The sequence below is a fragment of the Jaculus jaculus genome, chromosome 15 (assembly GCF_020740685.1).
Source record: "Jaculus jaculus isolate mJacJac1 chromosome 15, mJacJac1.mat.Y.cur, whole genome shotgun sequence".
NCBI lineage: Eukaryota > Metazoa > Chordata > Mammalia > Rodentia > Dipodidae > Jaculus > Jaculus jaculus.
In genome coordinates, this window is record NC_059116.1 from 59,841,352 (window position 1) to 59,865,047 (window position 23,696).

Sequence of the window (23,696 nt, forward strand, 5' to 3'; positions counted from 1 at the left end):
AAAGAGGGAGGACTGAAATAGATTAGCCAAAAGAAGTGTGTGTGTGCACACATGGTTTCATATTTAAGCATGTAATATGTATAAGCATGTGTGTGGAAACCAAATGTAGATTTCTAGATACTTCCTCAGTTCCTCTTACCTTGTGTTTTGAGACAGGGTCTCCCTTTAAACATGGGGCACACCCAATTAGAGCATCCTAGTTAGCCAGAAAGCCCCAAGGGTTACCTATCACCATCTTTCCCAGTTCTGAAATTCAAGGTGCATTATTGCATGCCTCGTTGTTACATGGGTGCTGGGGATCTGATCTCAGGTCAACATACTTGAGCAGCAACTGTGCTACCGACTGAGCCAACTCCCCAGCTCCTTCCCCACCTCTGCAGCCTTCTCATGTTTCAGTGTCTGGTTCTAATACCTTCCTGCATCCGGTGTTCCTACCTGATCTCAGGTCTTATGAGATTCCTCGTATCCTCAAATAAACTTGTTTTATGCTTGATGTTATTGGCAATTAGAATAGCCCTCATTTAAACAAAGATTCCTGAGACATTATCATGAGACTGTATAAATACTCAAAACCTAAAATAAAGCTAGTAGAAAGAGCTATAAACGACACTAAGTTTCTTTTTCTGAGTTCCTTTCTAACCTTTTAATCAAAAATTTAACTCTTCATTTCCCCACTCCTCTGCGGCAACAATGAGCAATTTATGTGATTCATTTGCCTTAAATGAAATAATAATCTACTCTATATTCAACATCTTAAAGATCATCAATGTAACATAGTTCTACTCTGACCTTGACACCAATTATTGTAAAATGTATATGTTTCCTTTTACTGTCTTAATTTATACTTCTATAAAATGAAGATGTTCATATGCAACAGACCACTGGAGAACTGGTTCAGTGTAACACATGGGCTGTGCCAAGTCATCTATGTTTTGCTTACTGCAGAGGGTAAGGAGCACAGGGACAACAGGAGAGAGTCATGGTGCTTGTGATGCTGTGTCCTCATGAAGGAGCCCAGAACTTACCCTTTGCCACATGTTGTCCTGGGGAAGTTCTTTGGTTGTGTGATTCTCACCAGTGCCTTAATACTTTTTCTTAGTCCCTGAAATTCCTTAAAGTGTAACTGTCCTCTAAAGATTTTGTTTACCCCACCCATCTCTCTGTACAGCAAGGAAATATATTTGCTTAAATTCTTCCATGCATTAAGGATATTTGCACTTTAAACACTAGTATTTGGGGGGTATCTTGAAAATGCACCAATATATGTCAATGCACTAATAATTAGGTGTCCCATATTCTTATCTGATTAATTCAAAGAACTGAAATCCACAGACCAGAGAATAATGTTTATAGAGACAGTATCAGATTAAGAGAATGAAAAATCAGAGAGATAAAGAGTTCCTCATCACGAGAAGGCAGATGGGGGCGGGAGCAAAGCCCCAGTGCCAGTATTTTTAATCATTGATAATGTTCACATTGGCATTGTGTGACTGTTTACAGTGATTATACTCTCTTATCCCAAACCTATTTTCCCACAAGCTTTCTTCTTTTCATATTATTCAAAATATACTGTTCATGTTATAGGAAAATTCTGTGTGTATGTAGATGTTTCCACTAAATGTAGTAGCCATGAAACTTGATTTCTAGCCTTGGCTCAATATATGTTAATGAATTAAAATAAAGACATGTTATTGTAACTTGTTTTTTGTGTGATTTAACTAGATATATTTTTCTTGCGCTGCACATTTATTTTAACTATACCTCAAATTTGTATTTTTAGTATACATTATGTGTATCCATAATAGTAGTCCATGAGTGGAAAACACATCTTATTTTAGTAAAATAGAAAATAAAATGAATATATATCCATGGTATAAAATGGATGTCTTACTTAGAAACAATATATTCTAAATGCAAAAATAAGTATAGTTCAGTAAAAGGTGAAGCACTGCATTTTCACAATTAGTCTATGTAATGGCTTTGCTAATGCACGCAATGTGTGGAGAAGTTCATTATAATTGAAACAGATTCTAATTAGAAATTACATGAACTGAGGATTATGCTACCATTCAGATTTATAGCTCTCTTCTTTTGAGCCTAGGGCCATTTGAAGGTCTATTTAAACCTTACTACAGTATCTGCTTAAGTAATTATTTTTTTAATATTATGAATGAAACAAGTCATATCTTTGTGCTTGGATTATAATCAAATATAATCACATAAATTACAATATTTCATTTATGATTATAATGTCATTAAAATTACATCCTAAGATGCAGACATTCTAATATTAATATGCTAATTTTTCTAAATTGAAAGATGAAACAATCTCTGATATTTTCTAGGTATGTAACAAATGGTTTAAGTGGATATTACATTAAACTAATTAGGTCCATCTATGGACTTGATTTTTTTAATTTAAAATAACTGATTGAAGATAGAGTGAGCTCAATCACATTGTCCTTTTATTATAAAATGGCACTAGGATGGGAGTAAATAATTTGGCTCTAGGAATTGAGGAAAAACAATAAGGATGGTGGACTAGAGCAGTGAGGACTCCAGATCCCTGACTTCAAATCACATCAAGCAGTACAGGCAGCTCAGCCATCGATGCATGCCAGGAATGGAAGGTTGAAGCATAAGGACTTTCCTCACCTCTAGGTTCACAAGCAAGCTTACTGTCAACTGTATTCACCTGATACTACTTCATAACACTCTGAAATTAGGAGTACTAGAAGCTCTTTAGCACTGATTGTTAGAATCTGAGGATTGATACAGTGCTACTACATCTTTAAGATGAATAAACCTACAAGAGATTAATAACTCACCTGTCATTTGTTTTCATTCACTAATTAGGCAACCACAGTCCTTAGGATGAGACTTTAAAGACAGCAGTGTATTATAGCCAGTTACAATGAGGGACAACTCAGTGTCAAATGCAACTCTACATACATACAGAATGGCCCTGTCATAGTTCTAACTATATAAATGATGGCCCTCTATTTCATACAGGAAAACATACTATGTGTTGCATTATTTTACTTCAAGATAAGTTTAAATCAATATTTATCTGACAAGTCAACTGTTCATATTCCAGACAAGCTGAGGAGTGTCAGGCAGACATCAATGTGTCATCTGGGATTTGAGGTCTTTTCTAACATACGAGGTGAAATCAATTGACCTTTGATTCCAAAGTAAGATAGTTCTGTAGTGACAGGGATTGCAACCAGGTTTTGAATGCTTCCTCCTCAAAGAGATATATACCAGTTGTCGACATCACACTGGTCAGAACTGACTTATGGATGTCTCTAATAGGAAGGGAGATATAGAGAAGAAAGTAGATATTTGCTGAACAGGAAATATTTCTGCCACATGTGGTGATACACTAAAAACAACATGGTATTTCCTTACAAGGAAAACAATGACAGCGAGTTCAAGACCAGCCTGAGCTACATTATAAGACCTTATCCGCCCCCCCCCCAAAAGCCAACGCCATGAATAACAACAAAACTTGCTATGATTTAGACTTTGTTCATTTTATAAAATTTTTAGATAAATTTTACTTTCTTTACTCTCCTGCCTATAAAAAAGTTTACTAAGACCAAACATAAATTAAGTCCAACATGTAGGATTGCTTGAATGTTAAGAAAATCAGAATAAAATTTGCAATGTCTAAACTAAGGGCTGGAGAGATGGCTTAGCGGTTAAGTGCTTGCCTGTGAAGCCTGAGGACCCCAGTTCGAGGCTCAACTCCCCAGGACCCATGTTAGCCAGATGCACAAGGGGGCGCACACATCTGGAATTCGTTTGCAGTGGCTGGAGGCCCTGGCGCGCCCATTCTCTCTCCTTCCCTCTATCTGCCTCTTTCTCTGTCTGTTGCTCTCAAATAAATAAATAAAAATATTTAAAAAATTGTCTAAACTAATATTGCAAAATTATTCCTCTGTTAGTAACACTGATCTATCTGATAGCACCTGTTTTCCCTCCAGAGCTTTTGTAGGCATTGATGAACTCATTTTTGCTAGAGTTCTCTTGGTGGTGTTGGAACATCTCAGTTCGTATGACTTTCTTGCCTGAGGTATGGAAAATAACAGTAGAAGTTCCTGAGTATATAAAATGTCAAAATAAGAGAGGAGGAATTGTGGTAGTTTGAATAGATGGCCCTCGATATATTCAGTGTTTTACTAATTTGTAGTTTGCAACTGTAGCCACCTGGCTGGAGGTGGTATCACTGGGCCGATCATAAGGTGTGGTGGTGTGTTTGAGATTTCAGTCTAAAGATATGCAAAGTGTGCCTAGCTGGAGTTCCTGAAGTGTGCCATGCTGTATAGTTTTTGGCTTTTAGGCTTGTGTTTCTCTCTGCTTGGACCTGTGAATACAGGCCAGCTTCTTCTGCCATTATGGAACTTCCTCTGGATCTGTAAGCTTCAATAAATCCCTTCTTCCATAACTGTGCCTAGTCTGGAAGTTCATTTCAGTGGACCTGAAGCTGTCAGCTATAGAAGTTGGTACTGAGAGTAGGGTGAGATGAACCTGACCATGTGGATGCTGGTCTTTTGGAACTTTTGTTTTGGAGGAATGGGCGTGGACTTGGTGTTTGCAACTGAAGATGCCTTCTGGAATGGTAAGCCAAGTTTTATGGACTATTCTGATGAGAGTTTGAGAATGCTAAGTGCAGGCAGGATTGTACTTCAAGGATTAGTTTGTGAACTTTCTAAGGGGAAGGAAAGACAACAGAGGGCTTTGCTGAAACTGGGATACTAGCATAAGGGCTGCATTCTGCTATCCTGGGCCAGAGAGTTTGATCAAGTTTAAATTTCTAAGAGACTGGGAGATTTAAGACTTTTAAGCTGAAAAACCCCAAGCAAGTTAAAATTACAGGCACTGAAACAGATTACAGGTTACTGAAACTGCTATTGTCAAACACATTAGCAATCTTAAGGAAGATGGCCCAACTGCTTTACATTAAAACAATTTAAAGGATGCCTGATGAAAGACTATCTTAGAAATACAAACTGTTTTGGGAAGAGTTGACTGGAGAAGCAACCTGCTTTTCAAGGTTATGATTCATTTCGTCCCTGAATTAAGAATATGGCTGTGTCCTGTATACCTGGTATTGGTTTCAGAAGCATGAAAAATGTGAGAAGTGGTCATGAATTACACACAGTTCCACGAGCTGCTCCTGAGATGCAGCATGAGGCAGGGCCTGTTGCTGTAACAGGCTGAAAGAGCCTTTGGAAGATGGACTATGGTTTGCATGAAGACCTGAAGATGTTTTCGATATACCAGGACTATGCATATACATACATATATATATCATAGACTGTTGGCCTGGGATGGAAGTGATCCCTGGCTACTCTGCCCAGCTGGAGGGGTGGGACTGGAAAATCTGGAGACTGGCACTTTGTTGTTATATTGAACTTAAATTACAAAACTTTGATGTGATTGAGTTTGCATTGCTTTGTCTTATACCAGTTGAATATGTTTACTCTGTGCCTTTATATGTTGGAAGTATTTAACTTGTTTGATTTTTCAGGACTTACTATCTTAAATTGGTCAAGATTGTGGGTACCTTTAAAATTGAACTGAGTACAAGTTAAAATGTGTGTTATGGATCTATTGGGGGCCAGGGGTGGAATGTGGTAGTTTGAATATATGGCCCTTAATATATTCAGTGTTTTATTAGTTTGCAGTTTGCATCTGCAGCCACCTGACTAGAGGCAGTGTCACTGGGCAAATCTTAACATGTGTTGGTAGGTTTGAGATTTCAATCTGAAATATGCAAAGTGTGCCTAGCTGGAGTTCCTTAAGCGTGCTGTACTGTGTGGCTTTTGGCTTTTAGTCTTGTGCTTCTCTCTCTCTTGTGGACCTGTGAAGGCAGGCCAGCTTCTTCTGCCATTATGGAACTTCCCCTGGATCTGTAAGCTTCAATAAATATCCCTTCTTCCATAACTGTGCCTGGTCTGCAAGTTCATCTCAGTAAACCTGAAGTTACTGCTACAGGATTGGAACAGCAGAGTCCACTACTGCTCTCTCTAGAAACACATGTCCTGCATCAGTGTTGCCAAGGGTGCCATGATTCATCAGGATATAAAGCCAAGATGAGCTTCTTCCCCAAGTCTTTCAGGATATAAAGCCAAGATGAGCTTCTTCCCCAAGTCTTTCAGCTGTTGGGAAACTAATACACTAGCATCCCTCTATCTATGCCACTTTTCCTGAGATCCATGGACCCAGCTTGTCTTGAATACTTTGCTATGTCTTTTCCTTGCTGCCTTCTATATGCTTGCTTCATGTAATTCAGTGCATATATATGTGTGATAGTGTCACTGGACTCAAGATACATTGAATTTCTGTGGCAGATACATCACTGCTCTTTGGCTGCTTTTTACCTTAACATATTCACCATAATTTTAGAAATATTGAGATACTAGCTTTGTACCATTAAGCATCAGTTAGATGATTAACTGTGTTAACAGGATTATGTGCAATCTGTATACTTAAATTTTCAGAATTTGAGAGGGTTAAGTTAAATATGATGACAATGACAATGATTATGCTCATAATCTTCTGACATTTATGAATAGTTAATATTGAAAGTTAATGCTCAAAGCATGTGGTAGATATTGAATTGTTAAATCCTCATGATCACTCTAGAAAGTAGGTTCAATTTTTATTGCCATAAGTAAATAAGGTACAAAGTTTATAGAACCTGTTCATCCTAATATAGCTAGTGAGCAGTGCTGATAATACTTAAGAGATCACAGTCCCAGGTCTGCTTGCTTAGTTCTTGATCTGTGAGAACACCCTTCATATATCACAGGTGTTTCAGAGGGAAATTTCTATCCTCTTCCATATGCTGATCCAGCAATCCATTCCTCTACTTTCTCTTCTGGTCGCAAGGCTGGGGTTATTCTTTCCCAGGTGTCTACATGTTTGCCTTCTTTTATTGGCCTCTGCTCAACCATGACCTTTAGAGTTATGGTTCCCAGACCCTCTTATCAAAGTAGTTCTTTATCACTTTTCCCCTACATCATTAACACAGGTTACTATGACATGACACCATGTTGGTTATTTATCTGTATCTAACTCCAGAATGTAAGTCCCTAAATTTAAAAAAAAAAAATCTTCTTTGTATTAAATTTATATACATACATCAATATTGAGTACACAGTCTCTATTGATCCCCCAATCTTTCTGTCCATCCCTCCTCCCACCCATCCTTCTACCTATATATCCATCCATCCATCAATTGTTTAGCTACCCTTGCAGTAAAAAGCACTGCTATAATCTAGCTATAAACTATTAAAGAATAAAAGTAATTTCTAATTATTTCATTAGGCTGAGGTTTTTATTTTTTTACTCATTATTACCTTTTTCCTCTTTTTAAAGATTGACTTTAAAATTAAAGTATAAACCCTCACAGAAGATTGGAATAATAGCATGGAACCAAAAGGGAAACTAAATCTCTCTGTGCTGGCCCTTATAGTACTGGAGAACCGTATTGGAGCTGACAGAAGACATCAGTCACCAACAGCATGAATAAGCAGGGGACCCTGAGGACTGGAAATCAACCAGCCAGACAAGAAGAAAACACTTGTGCAATAGTGGCATGTAGCGTCTACAGGAAGCCAACTGTTCTCTGATTAAACACAAGGCCCAAATCCGTAGGAGGGAGCTCATGTAAGTATGGAAACAAAGTCAGAATTTCAGACAGGGGAGTGGGCTGGCACACCAAAAATCTCCTAAAAACCTTCGTATACCCTCTTTAACCTAAATTGCTCTCAGACTTGATTGGATAATCTGTTTTATTTCACAGATGTCAGAAAAATGAGGGAGAGCCTAGATCCATTGACAGGAAAAGAAGATAACTGACTGCTCCCCATGAGACTTTTCACCACTACCAGGACCCAGGAGAAATTGTTGATAAAATGACATCATGAATCCTTCTCTTACTACTAGCTTGACAAACAGCCCCAGGTTGATGGTGACAGACACTGATAATAATCAAAACCAATTAAAGCAGAAATCCAAAGACTACAAATAAGTCAAAACTAAATTAGACTGCCAACAGGCCTTCTGTGGCTCAGAAAATATTACAGAAATATTGTAAGAGCCACAGAGAAGCTAGGAATATCCTGAAGCCCAATACCCCACTAATCCATAGGGACTGACTGAGGCCTTCCTAACTCCACAGTGACTACCATAATTCCACTAAGGAGGGCCCCCAAGGTAACAGGAGTTTGGAAGAGGGGATAATAGTATAGAACCTGTTAGAATACACATACACATATGTATAAATTTTAAAAAATGCATATCTTGTAAGCTTAATTTGTTGACATAACTGACAGGCAACTTGAGGTCCAGAAAATAGGGATGAAAGGGTCATCAGGGACGGGACTGGGAGGTTGGGGAGAAATAAACCCAAAACTAAACACAAAATAAACTCTACAATAGAAACATTTCTCCTTGATGGAAGACTAAAAGATGTAACCTTCAACAGGAGTATGGGGATATCATCTAGTAAGAAGGACCCTGAAGAAATTTGCAGAAGAGGGGACAGAAAGATTGTTAGAGCCATAAGTTGGGTCACTATGCACAGAGATGTTGCCTCCCCCCATAATTGATGGCAACCTCCACAATGCAAGTCCCACAATCCTCCTGGGGGATGACAGGGAGAAGGCTAATGATGATACCATCATTGTTGTACACACAGTATATACATAACTAATAAAATGAAAAAAAAAAAAAAAAGACAAGGGCCCCGGAGAGGATGGGTTGAAGCCTAACCTTAAAATACTTAGCTCTCTGGGATGGGGAGATGGCTTAATTGTTAATGTGCTTGCCTGTGAAGCTTAAAGACCCATGTTTGACTATCCAGATCCCACATAAGCCATATGCACAAAGGTGAGCCAAGCACAAGATTGCACATGCCCACTAGGTGGCACAAGCATATGGAGTTTGACTGCAGTGGATGAGGCCCTGGAGCATCAACTCTCTCTTTTTCTCTCTCTCTCCCGCTCTTAAAAAAAAGCAACATGGCTCTGGCCTGTAACCCCCCCACACACACCAGAAATTGGTTGCTACTCACATTGATCTGTTGATTGGAGACCTACAAGGTCCCCAAAACAAGACAGCCTTCTGTCAAAGCACTTGATCACCCACCTGAAGTAAAAGGCAAGACCCTGTTGCTGAAGACACCACATGCTGCTGACAATGAACAGCAAATAACCTGGCTGGAATCTGGAAGATAGCCATTGCCCAGATGGTCAACCCATTTAGTGGCAGAAAACGCTAAAGGAGCTACTGGGGGGAAAGTGGCCAACAACAGTATGTGTAAGCAGGGGTCTAACCTACTCAGAAGAAATGAGCCTGACAAGAAGTACAATGGCACACAGCCTTTGTGGATAACCAATGGCTTTCTGACTGGCTAAGAGATCTGCTCAGTGGAAAGGAACCCATAGCTAAAATTGGAAACCAGGTCAGAATCCTGTGGAGACCAAGATTATGGTCTCCAAAAACAAGCTCTCACTAGTCTTCAGCTAAAAGAGGGCCTATACATTAAAAATCATCCCAAATTAATTATGCGTATCCCATTTAAACTATGCTGACTTCATTCTCCATTGGAGAATTTGTTCTGTTTCAGAAGGTAGTGAGACCCAAGGAGATAAACCACCCCTCACACTTCAGCCAAGGCCCAGGTGAAAACAGAGGATTTGGTGAGATGAATAAGAACACGGCCTCCACTGTGAGCCTGACAGTCTGCCCCAGGGTAATGGAGACTGATGATGAGGACACTCAACACATATGAAGCAGAAATCCAGAAGCTGCTGAGAGCTTAGAAGTGAAGTAGATTTAAAACATACCCACCATGGCTCAGAGAATTTTGCAAAAGAAAGCATGGGAAGATTGTAAGAGCCACAGGTCAGGAGGGCACACTCAGAAGCCTTACCCACCCCCAATTACTGACTTCTGCTTTCACCATGCATATTCCACAACTCCATGGTGAACACCAGCAACCCCAGTGAGGTGGGCCCTCAGCAGACTGGGAACAGGTAGGAGGGAAATGACGGTACCAACACATGATATGACCACACAAAACATAATCTTAATAAAAAAGGATAAATTATTTCAATATCACACTTGAAGCACTGATCTGTGAGGCAGAGGTACAGCTTGTCAGCTAAACTAGGTGAAGAGGCTAAGTTGTAAAGTCAAACACTACATGATTCTGTTTATAGATTGATCTGTTTGTGCACTTTCCACAGAACTCTCACTATTTTGTGCTCTCCCAAGTGCAATTTGAATCCAGAGTAAAGCTACCCTGAAATCGTTATCATCATGCCTTATTTTTCACTTCAGATCAATTCCTGTCCAAAGGACACTTAGGAGTTATATGTACAGATTTTCAGAGGAACAAAATGAAAGGTGGGAAATTGGCTATTATAAAAGCAACAATCATTTCAAGTTAGGTTTGGAAAAAATATATTGGATATCTTAAGTTATGATAGTAATGATGATGATGTATTCTCAACTTTTATTTTCAAGGTATTTTATTCTTTTCACATTTGGGATTATTTGGGGAGCATGATGTGCTTTGCAATATCTGAATTTAGAGAGTAGCGCCTGTCTATTTAGATTTTACTGACTTTCAGAAACAGTTTCTATCCCCTAAATTACTTCTTTCTGTTCCCTGAAGTGGAGATTGGTCACCACTCAACTGGGCTTCTACATTTCAAGAGGAAAAAGAAATATTTCATAGAATTGCTGAATTTTACCTCATGATCCTAACATTGTTGGTGGCTAGAGACAGCTGTAAACTTTCCAGGAAACAGAAGACCCGGGGGGGGACACCGAGGTGTGTGTGTGTGGAGCTGCGGCCGGGAAAGGGCAATGAGATGAGGCAGGGACAATGCGTATGTGAGGCACCCATCATTCAGTCCTACCCTGTGGAGAGGTCAGAGTGTGCCCCAGAGCATGCAGCAACCTCCACAGCCAACAGTGTTCACTAAATATGAGAAGATGGGGAATGGAATAGAATCATATTGTGAATGTTCTAAAAGAATTTCACTCCTAAGATGACAACTTGCTTTTCACTATTGCTCACTTACATCATGTATTTGCATTCATTCTTCAATGCACGTTGTATTCAGTTTATAATTTGATCCTTATGATGGGAACATTGCTATCACTATCTAATAGGTGAGAAAAATGATCCACAAGAAGAATATGCATTTGCTTTAAACTATGAAACAGACAGCAAGCTGGAAAATGAGGATTAATTGCTTGAATTCTTTTGCAAATCTGGGCTCTAACCTCTTTCTACAAAACTGCTCACTACAAATCTCAAGGTCAATTAGTATTTAGTGATTACAATCAATTGTATTTGAAAAGTAATCTAGTTAGAAAAAGAGTATTCATGAAAATTAACAACTTTTTTAATTGCAATGAGAGGTATTCCGTATAGGAATTTCAACATAAATTCTAATCCTGTATCTCTGTTCCATGGAATGGATATTAAACTCTATAAGATTTTTATTTAAACTATTTTTAAAACCAAGTGGAATAAAAAAGGAGAGATATAAAATTCATTATCTTTCATGTATCTTGATATATATAGTTGCTTGCTTCTAGATTAACTTATCTAAAGGAGAGAATTGCTTCTCAGTGTGTTTTGGACAAACCACAGAGCACACTGATTCTTTTGACTTTTCTCTTCACAAAATGAAATAAATGTTATTTTTAAATGAGCCAGCTACAAACTGAGCAGAAAATAAAATAAATTTTATTTTAAATTGAGCAGTCATTATTATTTTACTAAATATTATCTCTGTTCAAGCTTTTGAGTGGAAAGTAAACAGAATTATGAAACTCCAATGACTTTCAAATATACAGGTAGAAAACAACCAAATATCTATTGCAAGTTTTTCTGCCAACACATATTTATCAAATTTGGTTCACATATATATCCTATATTGTCCCTTTCCTCATTATTTTTTTCCTGAGGTCGAGTTTCCCTGTCTTCCAGACTAACCTGGAATTCATTATGTAGTCTCAGGGTGACCTTTAACTCACAGGGATCTTCCTTCCTCTGCCTCCCAAGTGCTGGGATTAAAGACATGCACCACCATGCCTGGCTTCCTCATTTTTATTTACAATTTTAAGCTTTGCTTTTAGTGACTCTGAATTTTTAAAGAATGCATGCATGAACTTCAGAGTTTTGTCAGATATTTTTAGAATTGTTTTATATTGTGAGTCTTTCATTTTATGAATGAGGAGACTGAAATTTTAAAATGACATATTAAAGTTAAACAATTACAGCTCAGCCAGAAAAGATCACATTAGTATTTAAAACCTTCCAAAGGCTAGACAAATTCAGTGACTTGCTTTTTCAGTTTTCCAGGTCCTATTTCCTTCCACTACTTTGTGAGATTTGTTCATTCCTTTAACTCTCCCCTACTCTATTCAATTTAATTGTACTTCCAACAGTATTCATCTGCCAGCTTTTTGTTTTGAAAGGGGACTTCTTTCTTGAAGAGATTCAGCTGATGAATTTTTGAGAGTTCCCACAGTTACATTTTTATCACATCACAGACCCTCCCTGGGTTCCTGGGACCTATTCATTCTCACAGGGAACAAAATCTGCCTGTGTTGCCTGTGGCTGTCAAACCACCTGGCTGTGTTTTTCAGTGACTAGCTCTTGTCTCTTTCCTGATGCACCCAGGTCCTGTTGCTATTTGTGTCCCTGGTTTGTGTCTTGAGCTTGTTAGGGAGGTACCTTTCATTACCTTTGTTGTGTAGGATCTTCATGTTTGCCTGGCTGCAGACAAGGCCTGTGCAGGGTTCTGACATGAGGCCTAGGAAACAGTCAAGGGCTATGAACCTCTGTCATGAACATCTTCCTGAATTTACTCTCATTGTGCTTTAAGTAGTTTTAGTGATTTAAAATTCATAATTATACCACCTTCAGTTCAGCTCTATAAAATTTAACATTTAATGGTCTTATTATGAAGCTATACAAAGATTAACATAAACAATTTTAGACTAAAATATTTTCATTCTCTATAATGAAACCCCATATTCACTAACCACTATTCCCCATACCCCATTCTCCCTGTCCTAAATTACTAAAATCTTTCTGTTTCTGTGCATTTCCTGATCTGGACATTTCCTATATGTGGTGCCATACAATTTGAATTTTGGTTTTGAGATTGGTGGGAAATAACAGATGTAGGCATTAAGTCTCTTTGAAGCTCTTGGTTCTTCATCTCAGCTGAAGAAGGTCACAGTTCCACCTGTTTACCTACTTACATACCACATCAAAGTGCATTCCTACACAGTAATGAAGTGGAGGTTGAAAAACAGTATATTAAAAATGACGTTAGTAATTGTAATGGCAAGAAAAGGAGAGTATTATACTCTTCTACTGTACTGTGATTTTCTCCTTTCCTTGGTGCTTGAGAGCTCTTTTTTATACTACGGCATGGGATTTAATATAATTAAAACTCAATGAGAAAAAGAAGAAACAAACTAACTTTAAACTTTGCAAAGACTATTCTAAGAAGTTAATATATACTAATATATTTAATATTACAAAAACCTACCTGTGACAGAAGCACTGTGTTTATCATCTCAATGTCAGTCATGTGAAACAAAGCAAAATGAAACAATTCTGAAAGTCCTCCAATATACTGGTAGGGACAGAACCACACCTACAGAGATTGCCTCAAAACTTTTTGTTTAGGACTACTTTTCTGAAGTGCTCTGGTTCTCAGGGGCTTTACTACACATCTGGGCATTCTTTTGGTCTGGCAATTCTAGATAACAGTCTTGGGTAATTTAGTCTGCACACCTTCCCATTCCCCATGTTACAGAGCCCCAGTCTGTTATTGGCATGCAATGTTAAAGAGTATTTACATAATCGGATTTAGTTCCATCCATGGTCTTCTCAACATTCTCACAATGCTATTTTTAATGCTTTCTATCTTCCATAGAAAAAAAATAATTGGAAATTTCTCATTCTTTTGAGCAGGTGGTCAATTAAAGAACAATAGTCACTTTGCCCAATATATATATAATATGTAATTGATCACATTTAGCTTTAATTGACAACTAAGCACCTACTTATTTAATGGCAGAGCCATACTTACATATACTCCATCAATAAGAGCAGTATGCTAATGTATACCCTCATAAACTGAGTATTGGATTGCATGGAACAAGATATAATCATTAAGTGCTCAGAGAGCATTTATAAAAGAGAATAAACAGATGTCTCTCTGAAGCAGGACAGCACTAGGAAAATGCTCTCATTTCCCTTAAACTCTATATCAGCTCATTCATGTTCTTTTTGGGAAAGGGAGGGGCCTCTTATAAGTTATTTCTAAAATGTTAAAAAACACTTTATAAAATTATCATTTGCTATTTGCCAAAACCACTTTAGACTGAGTTTCAAAGAATAATAAAATAAAACATATTCCTAGAAAAGTTACCAAGAAAGAGATTAAGAAATCCATTTAAAAAAAAATCTCTTTTCATGGGCTGGAGAGATGGCTTAGAGGTTAAGGTGCTTGCCTGCAAAATCTAACCACCAAAGTTCAATTCTGCAGTACCCATGTAAAGCCAGATGCACAAAGTGGTGTATGCAACTGAAGTTCATTTGCTGTGGCTGGAGGTACCAGCACATCCATATTCATATTCTCTGCTTGTAAATAAACAAAAATTATTTAAAATTCTCTTTTATGAGAGATAGAGAGAGATGAACAGTCATGGAGAAAGAGAGAGAGAGAGAAGGAGAGAAAGAGAGAAGGAATGCATGTATCTGGGCCTTCAGCCACTGCAAACTACCACCCGATGCATGCACCACTTTGTGCATCTGGCTTATGTGGGTACCGGGAAATAGAACCTAGGTCCTTAGTCTTCACAGGCAAGTGCTTTAATCACTAATCCATAGCTCCAGCTCCCTTCTTTTCTTGATTATATGTGCAGAACTGCATTTGTTTCCAAATATTTCCAATGCCAAGTTTCATCTTGAGCACATGGCAGATACCCGGATCTTTATACTCCCAAGGTCATAAGGGACACATGACTCTAACTTCATGGATCTTATATCAGATAACAGATGCAGCCTCCTTAGCTGGAAATAGAGGTAAAGCTTTAGAGGATTCATTCTGGGGGAAGCAGAAATGTTGAAGGAGCACTGCCAGTTAAATAAATGGATGGTTTGACTTCACAAAAACCAAAGTCACATTTCTGAACTACCTCAGTGAAGTGATATTTTAATATGAGAAAGACAATAAAATTAAATAGCAGCCTGGCTTAGCTTGTCAGTCCCGGGGGCTTGCTGCCAAGTGAATCAGTGTAGAAAACCACAGAAGGCATATCTTTCATTGGCAGGATAGTCACACAGGACTATTTTGGAAGTCAAAATGAATAATTCCTCTGAAAGAAATTTGTAAACTGTGAAATTGTACAAATGTATATACAGTTATTTTTAACATTTTCTGGATGGTTTTATAAGGAAAATCTAAGTGTAGTGAGACTTCACATTTGGAAGTGTGATAAAGGATTGCAAAATTATTTCAACTCAGCATTTGAATGTGGACTTAATGCTAGAATAACATTTTTTGATCTCCTAAGCATAGCTCTCAACTCAAGTTTGGCTGTAATTTGACCAGGTTAAATTTATTTTTCAGATATACATCAGGAGCCTGGTTGTCACCTTTATCTTGGTTCATTTCTCATTAACTTGGATTAGAGAAGTAATTTACATAAAAAGTTTACATTTTGCACTGTGCTGAAAAATAAATTTTAGAGAAAAAATACTTGAACATGTTTAAAAGTAAATGTTATGAAAGGAAAGAGAGTTACTTGGGCAGTGAAAGGATGGAGAAATCATTAAACACTTTCTGAATATTTATATCCCCTACAAATTTAATGCTGTAAACCTAACCACTGAGGCAATACTGTTGGAAAGTCTTTTTGAGAGATGGTTACATCATGGGAACCAATCCACATTAATGGAACTAGTGCCTTTATGAGAATAAGCCCGTAGAGTTCTGTTGCCATTGCATCATGTGAGGACAGGGCAGAAAGGTGCTGTCTCCAGAATCTTCGTCTTGGACTTCCCAGCCTTGATAACTATGAGAAATAAGCTTCTGTTGCTTCTTAGCCAACTGGTTTCTGATGTGTTACTGGTTTTTGATATGTTACAACAACCCAAATAACAAATATTATCTCCTAACAGGTAGTAGTCATTTTGTAATTAAGTAATAATACTTTTTGATTGATTTGTGTGTATAACAAAATATATAATCACAGGACTTTTATGAATGTATAACAAAGATAAAAATGGCACATTGTAAATATACTTCTAAATGGTAATGCTTTCTGGAAACTTACCAGTTGTGCAGTTCTTAAATTCAATATCATCAATTGCAGCTCCTCCTCCTAGGTCCCTTGTTCTGATGCCTTGAAATATGACTTCAAAGTTCCGGAACTTTCCTAAAAGGATGACAGCCTTCTGCCAGTGATGACCAGGGCTAGGCATACTTTCTTGCCACACTTCTGACAGTCCTTTCTCTGTCTGAAATCACAATTTTTATATTACAGAAATCACTGGGAGTTTAATGATAAGAAAAATATTTGTACAGTATATAAGCTCTGGACAAATGTAAATTCATTAAAATGAGATTCATTAGAATAAAAATATTCATTCTACAGTTTATGTCATCAAAACAGAAGCATTTTAATCTACCAACACGTTTCATAGCAACCATTGCTATACTGCTAAGATTGCAATGAACTTGTTTCAATATTTTTATATTATTTAATGTCCTCAGTAGTTAAATCCTCCCATGTACACATTGATGTTGAAGAGAATCTGAAAAAAATGTAAAATTACAGAGTTTGTAGTCGTTGACCACTTACCATTTTCTTAGCAAATACTTTCTTTATTCAATTTGCATATTCCTACAAAGACTTAAATCACTGACATTGAAAAAAGAAGAGTTAAAAAGGACGAATATGTCCAACAATCATTTACCTTGATTTAAGTGAAAATGGAACTGTATAATTAAGTGAGAATGGAAGGAAAGAGATAATTTCCAAATTAAGCCAGATGTCAAATATTCTATTATTATACAATTACATTAACCTTCAAAATTATATCATGATTATTATCTTAGTGTGAACTTTAATGGTTTCTTTATAAAATACTTTAGATTGAATGATAATATTCTAAAACTGCATACAAATATTACCTTTGAATAGCAAATATTACTCAACAAGTAACATATTTTAATATGTGAAAAATTGTAATATCATAACAAGACATTAAATAATATATAACATAACCCTAACAACCAAATGAGAATTACTTTATTCTATCAAATAATCAAGTAAAACTGCTTACATACAATAATATTTGATATTTTAGGTTTAGATTATCCTAAGAATTGGCTGACTTAACAAACTATGACCATAGATAATTAGCAAATGATCGTGATGTATATTGCATTGTCTTGATTTAGTGCTGGTTCACTGTGTTTTCAGGATGGTTTCTCAGCAAAAAAATTTTGTTTCGGAAGGATGCAATCAAAGAAGCATAACAGAAGTCTGGGTTCCCTGCACAGACAGTGTGGGAGCATGCACAGCAATCTTGAGTGAGGAGGCCAGACCTCTGTTTCCCAGCTCCTCCCACCTCCCTGGTCTGGGTTCCCTGCATGGACAGTGTGGAAGCAGGAGAGGAATGAGTAGGACAGACCCCTCTTTCCCGGCTCTTCCCAGTTCCCAGGTCCAAGTTCCCTGGAACAGTCTGTGCTGGAGGATCTGGCATGGAATAAGTAAGCCAGATCCTTGTTCCCTGACTTGTCTCAGTCCCCTGAACCTGATAGGTCCCATTGTGCCTTGCTTAGGGATGCCTTATCCCTATGTGAGCTGTGGAATCAGGACTTTTGCTCTGGTATTCTGACTGGCCACTGGGTACCAATCTCCCTGTTCACCTGAGTCAGAGGGTGCATAGGCCAAAGGACAAAAACTTGCTTCCTCCTCAATAAGATAAAGAGTCTTGGGCTGTAGAGATGGCTTAGCGGTTAAGCACTTGCCTGTGAAGCCTAAGGACCCCGGTTCGAGGCTCACTTCCCCAGGTCCCACATTAGCCAGATGCACAAGGGGGCGCACGCGTCTGGAGTTCGTTTGCAGAGGCTGGAAGCCCTGGCGTGCCCATTCTCTCTCTCTCCCTCTATCTGTCTTTCTCTCTATGTCTGTCGCTCTTAAATAAATAAATAAAAAATGAACAAAAAAAATTTTCTTTTTAAAAAAAGAGTCTTCCTAAAATGGGTAGACAACAATGCAAAAAGTCAAAGAAAGTCAGAAAATAGAGAACTCCAAAAAGATGCCTAGTCCTATAATGGAAGCCTCCAATGAAATCATAGAGAAATTAACAGAAATTCATTCCCCAAATGAAAACAAAACAGCCAATGAGACCCCAGTTAAATAAAAATTGCTGAACTGTAAGCAAATCATCAAAGAACCAACAATCATATCAAAGAAATTGAACAGAATAGTCTCCAAGAGCATTTAGTTTTTGACAGCAGGCTTAACTTGACAGAAGGAAACATTAGAACACTGATGAGAGATAGGAATAAATTTAAGGTGAGTCAAGAGATGAAAGATCTCAACAGCTTGTTGATTAAGCTTAATGAAGACCTGATCAAATGCAAGAAAATCAGAACTTAAATTGAAATTGTACCCTAAAAAAGAGATGGACATGATGCCAAATTATACAACAGAAATTAAAAATCAAAGAAATTATAAAACCCTCTCTAGAATCCCTCACACACAGAGTTAGTTACTCAGTTAGAAGACAGAACCTCTGACCTGAAAGACAAGAAAGAAGAAATTGATCAGGAGGCCAAAAACTTTGCTAACTTTAAAAAATCAAGTGAAAAGAATATGAGGAAACTGTGGGATACCCTAAAAAGACCAAACATCTGGATCATGGGTATACCAGAAGGAGATAAAATCCAGGCCAGAGTCATAGAGACCATATTCAACAAAATTATTGAAGAAAATTTTCTGAATCTCTCAAAAGATGCAAGAAGCCCACAGAACCCAAACAGACAAGACCAATGAAGAAACTCTCCAAGACACATCATAGTTAAAAATATTAACAATGAAAACAAAGAGAGTTAAAAACAGCAAGAGAGAAACAATTCACAGCATACAAAGGCAAACCCATGAGAATTATATCAGATTTCTCAGTGTTAATGCTAAAAGCCAGCAGGGCCTGGAATAGAAACTTCAAAGTCTGAAAAACTATGGCTTCCAACCCATGCTACTTTACCCAGCAAAAGTATCAATCATAATAGATGGTGAAAGAAAAATTTTCCATGAAAAAAAAAGTCAACTCTATGATTACATGAACACATATCCAAACCTACAAAGAATGCTTCAGGGAATACTCCATACAGAACAATCAAACAATCACTCTTAAGAGCCAATAAGAAGAAGATCACAATAACCAAAATAAACCAGGTTCAAAATAGTACAAAACACAAGAAAGTACCAAACCCCATAAAACACCTTATCATTTCAGGGTTTAATTCAAACCTCATAGTAATAATATTAAATATTAATGGTCTTAACTCACCTATCAAAAGACATAGGTTATCAGGATGGACCAAAAAACTGGATCTTTCTATCTGCTGTCTTCAAGAAAACCACCTCACCACTAAAGATAAACACCTCCTTTTGGTGAAAGGTTGGAAAATGATATTCCAAGAAAATGGAAATAAAAATAAAAGTGGGCTTTGCTATACTAATATCTGATAAAATAGGCTTAAAACCAAAGTAATCAAAAGGACAAGGAAGGCACTTCTTATTCATCAATGTAATGATCTATCATGAGCATATCACAATCATAAATATGTATTTGCCAAACACAGGTGCACCGCAGTTCATAAAATAAAATCTACTCAACAATAAAACATAAATAAACACCAATAACATCATAGTCAGAGACTATTCATATGGAATGGCAGGCCTCTGATATCCAAACAGATCCTCGGTGGGGGTGGGGAACAAAACAAAATAAACCCAAAAGAAACCTTTTAGGTCTCTCTGATCAAAAGCTCATTGCGGATGATAGTCACCTGATGGTACTGGGAGTTACAGGTCAGTGCCCATTAAGAGAAGGAAGAAAAAGATAAGTAATATAAAAGAGTTAGAGAGAGGGGGGAGGGGGAGAGAGAGAGAGAGAGAGAGAGAGAGAGAGAAAAGCAGTAGAAGATTAAGGTCAGTCTTTATTGTACACTCTCCAGGACCTTGTGACTCAGGTATTCCCTCTAAGGGCCTGCTGAAGATTCAACCATTTTCTCTGTCTTTTAGGATGTAGAATTTTATAGTACCATTGCCATTTGGGCCCAGATTTGTGTCCCTCACCCCTCCCTTGCCCTCCCCTCCCTCCCCACCCACCCCATTGTCTGGTCCTTGAGATGCTTGCTGAGTATGCCAGTATCTTTGGTAGATTCAGGTTAGGTGCTGTAGATGAGAGAGATTATGCAGTGATTATCTTTCTGTGATTGGGTGAGTTCACCGAGAATGATCTGTTCCAGGTTCAACCATTTTTCTTCAAATTTCCTTGTGTCATTTTTTCTTTCTGCTGTGTAGAATTCCATCATGTATATACACCACATCTTAGATATCCAATCATTTAGTGATGGACATCTTGCTGGATTCTAGCTCTTAGCTATTATGAATTGAGCCACTATAAACATGGTTGAGCAAATCTCTATGGACTGAGGAATGGAGGTTTTAGGGTACATGCCCAGTAAGGGAATAAATGGGTCTGTTGGGAAATCATAGTCACCTTTTTTTAGGAGTCTACATAATGCTTTGCAAAGTGGTTTTACCATCTTCCATTCCCACCAACAATGGAAAAGGGTTCCTATTTCTTCACATCCTTGCCTGCATTTATTTTCATTTGATTTTTTGTTGTTTGCTTTCCTTCCTAGGGTAAGGTGGAATCTCATAGTTTTTTGTCATTTGCATTTCCCTTATGATTAGGGATGATGAACATTTTCTTAAGTGTGTGTTTGCCTTTTGTATTCTTCGTCTGTGAACTGCCTGCCCATTTCTTTGCCCCATTTTGTGAGTGGGTTGTTTGACTTTTTATTGTTTAGGGTTTTGAGTTCTTTGTAGATTCTAGAGATTAGGCCTCTGTCAGTTGGATAGTCAAAAAATATTTTCTCCCATTTTGTGGGTAATATATTGACTTTGCTTATTGTATGTTTATCTGTGAAGAAACTCTTTAGCTTTATGTGAAACCACTGGTTGAGTGATTGTTTAAGATCCTGTGCTACTGGGGCTTTGTTCAGGAATTTTTTCCTCCTATATTTTCTTCCAGTAGTAGCTGAGATTTTTGTCTTATATTGAGGTTTTTGGTCCATTTGGACTTGAGTGCTGTGCATGGCAAGATGTGTGGATGAAGTTTCAATTTTCTGCATATGCTTATGTAGCTTATCCAGCACTATTTGTTGAAGATGCTATCTTTTTACCATGCCAGGCTCCCCCGGCAGGTAGTGCTGAGGAAGAACCAGGCCTGCTGGGTCCTCCCAAGGGGTTGAGGAAGAAGGTGAACATCAGATGACTCAGAACCTCTCCTAGTCACTGGAGAAAAACCACACTGAGTCAGGAGTCTTGTCGAAGCAGGAACTCACTTTATTGTTACAGGCAGTTGCCTATATAATATTGAGAATGAAGGCGGATATTCTAGGATAGGGGGAGGAGAGGTAAGGGCCAATAGTAAACTGCGACCTTTGAGATGATTGGTCCCAAGCAAGCTCGTATGGGAATTCAAACTCCTACATGGAAGTAGCAGTCAAGAAGCCATTAGGCATCTTGCTGAGTCATAGCTGGCCAGAGACAGATCACCAAACTTTAGCTCGGCTCAGGAAGTTCCACTAGGCCTCACACCTGGGCCCCTCAAGACCCAACATTTACCGTGTGTATGGTTAGGGCCTTTCTCAAATATCAAGTAGCTGTAGTTGTTTGACCCAAAGTCCAGGTCCTTGATTCTATTCTGTTGGTCTATACTCCTGTTTTTATGTCAGTACCATGCTATTTTTATTAGTATGTCTTTGTAATATAGCTTTAGATCAGGTATGGTGATGCCTCCAGAAGTGTTTCTTTTGCTGAAGATATGCTTGGATATCCAAGGCCTTATTCCTTTCTATATGAATTTTGAGATCATTTTTTCTATGACTGTGAAAAACAATGTTGTAGTTTTAATTGGAATTGCATTAGATCTGTATTTTGCCTTTGGTAAGATTGCCATTTTCACAATGTTAATTCTGCCTATCCAGGAGCATGGGAGGTCTTTCCATTTTCTCAAGTACTACTCAATTTCTTTTTTGTTTTTATATTTTCATTGTATAGAGCTTTCACTTCCTTGGTTAATGTTATTCCGAGGTATTTTTTGGTTGCTATTGAAAATGGGACAATGTCCCTTATATCTTTAGCTGTATCTTTGCATTTGTATATAGAAAGGCTACTGATTTTTGTATCCTCCTACTTTGCTAAAGTTTTCCTAAAAGACTGACAGATTTCTACCAATGTACTTGATGACCCACCAAAGGTTAGTAGTAAGACCCTACTGCTGAAGAGACCCTTTGCAGTTGACATGTAACATGGCTGGAAGCTGGAAGAAAATCAGTCCCCAGACAGTCAGCATATCTAATGCCAGAAGGTGCAATATGGCAAATGTGGGAGAATGACTGATATCTGTCTAAGCAACTCATGGTCTAACCTACGTAGCAGCAAGTAACTTGTCGTGATGCTTGCAAAAGTGCAATAGTGGTGCACAGCCATGGTGGGAAACCAACTGCTGTGTTCCACTCAGTGAAACAGAACCCATAGCTGGAGCTGGAAAACAGGTCCAAAAATGACCCTGCTCTCCATTATCAAGCTACCACCAATCATGGGCTACAAGAGGGCCTACACTTACTAAATTCTCTATAAAAAATAATAGTTATCCCATTTACCTGGTGCTAACTTTACTCTCCATTAGAGAATCTGCTTCACTTTTTCAGATAGATTAAGATCCTTAGGTGAGAACCACCCCATCATAGCTCAAAAGGGCTACAGCTGAAACTAAGAATAATTGGTGAAACAAGCAAGGGTACTGTTTTCTTGGTGAACTTGTTACCAGCACAAGGGTGAAGGAGATCAACACAGAGAACAATCCACTCATACCAAATCAGCTATCTAATGACAAAGAGGCTTCCAAGACCTCATCACTGAAGCAGACCTAAAATGAACCCAATATGGCTCAGGGAAATTTGAAGAAGGGGCAGAAAGAATGTCAGACACACGTTGGGTCATGATGCACAGAGACATTTCCTCCTAACCATAACTGTGGAGTAACCCCAGAATGCATATCCCATATACCCCAACAAGGAGGGCCCAGAGGGAGTGGGGAGGACAGTGAGAAGGCTAACAAAGGTACTGACTTGACTGTATTCACTGAGTACAAAACTGATTTTTAAAAAATGAAAATTAAAAAGAACAATCCAAACTTCTGGTTTAGATGGCAGCATAGGTACCATGCCAAAGCTGCCCGGGGGGGGGGGGGGTGGGCAAAAAAAAAAAAACCAGCAAAATACACACTTTTACTAGAAAGTGAGGTGTATAGGAAATTG

The 23,696-nt window shown here is 38.0% G+C and overlaps 1 protein-coding gene across 1 annotated transcript in view; it reads right to left on the bottom strand.

Moving 5' to 3' along the window:
• The window catches only part of Malrd1 (MAM and LDL receptor class A domain containing 1), a 771,085-nt gene that overhangs the window by 282,058 nt on the left and 465,331 nt on the right, over positions 1–23,696 (bottom strand). Inside the window, exon 29 of the mRNA XM_045134762.1 lies at positions 16,399–16,582. Within this exon, the coding sequence (XP_044990697.1) occupies positions 16,399–16,582 (184 nt within the window). The remainder of the gene's footprint in view (positions 1–16,398; positions 16,583–23,696) is intronic.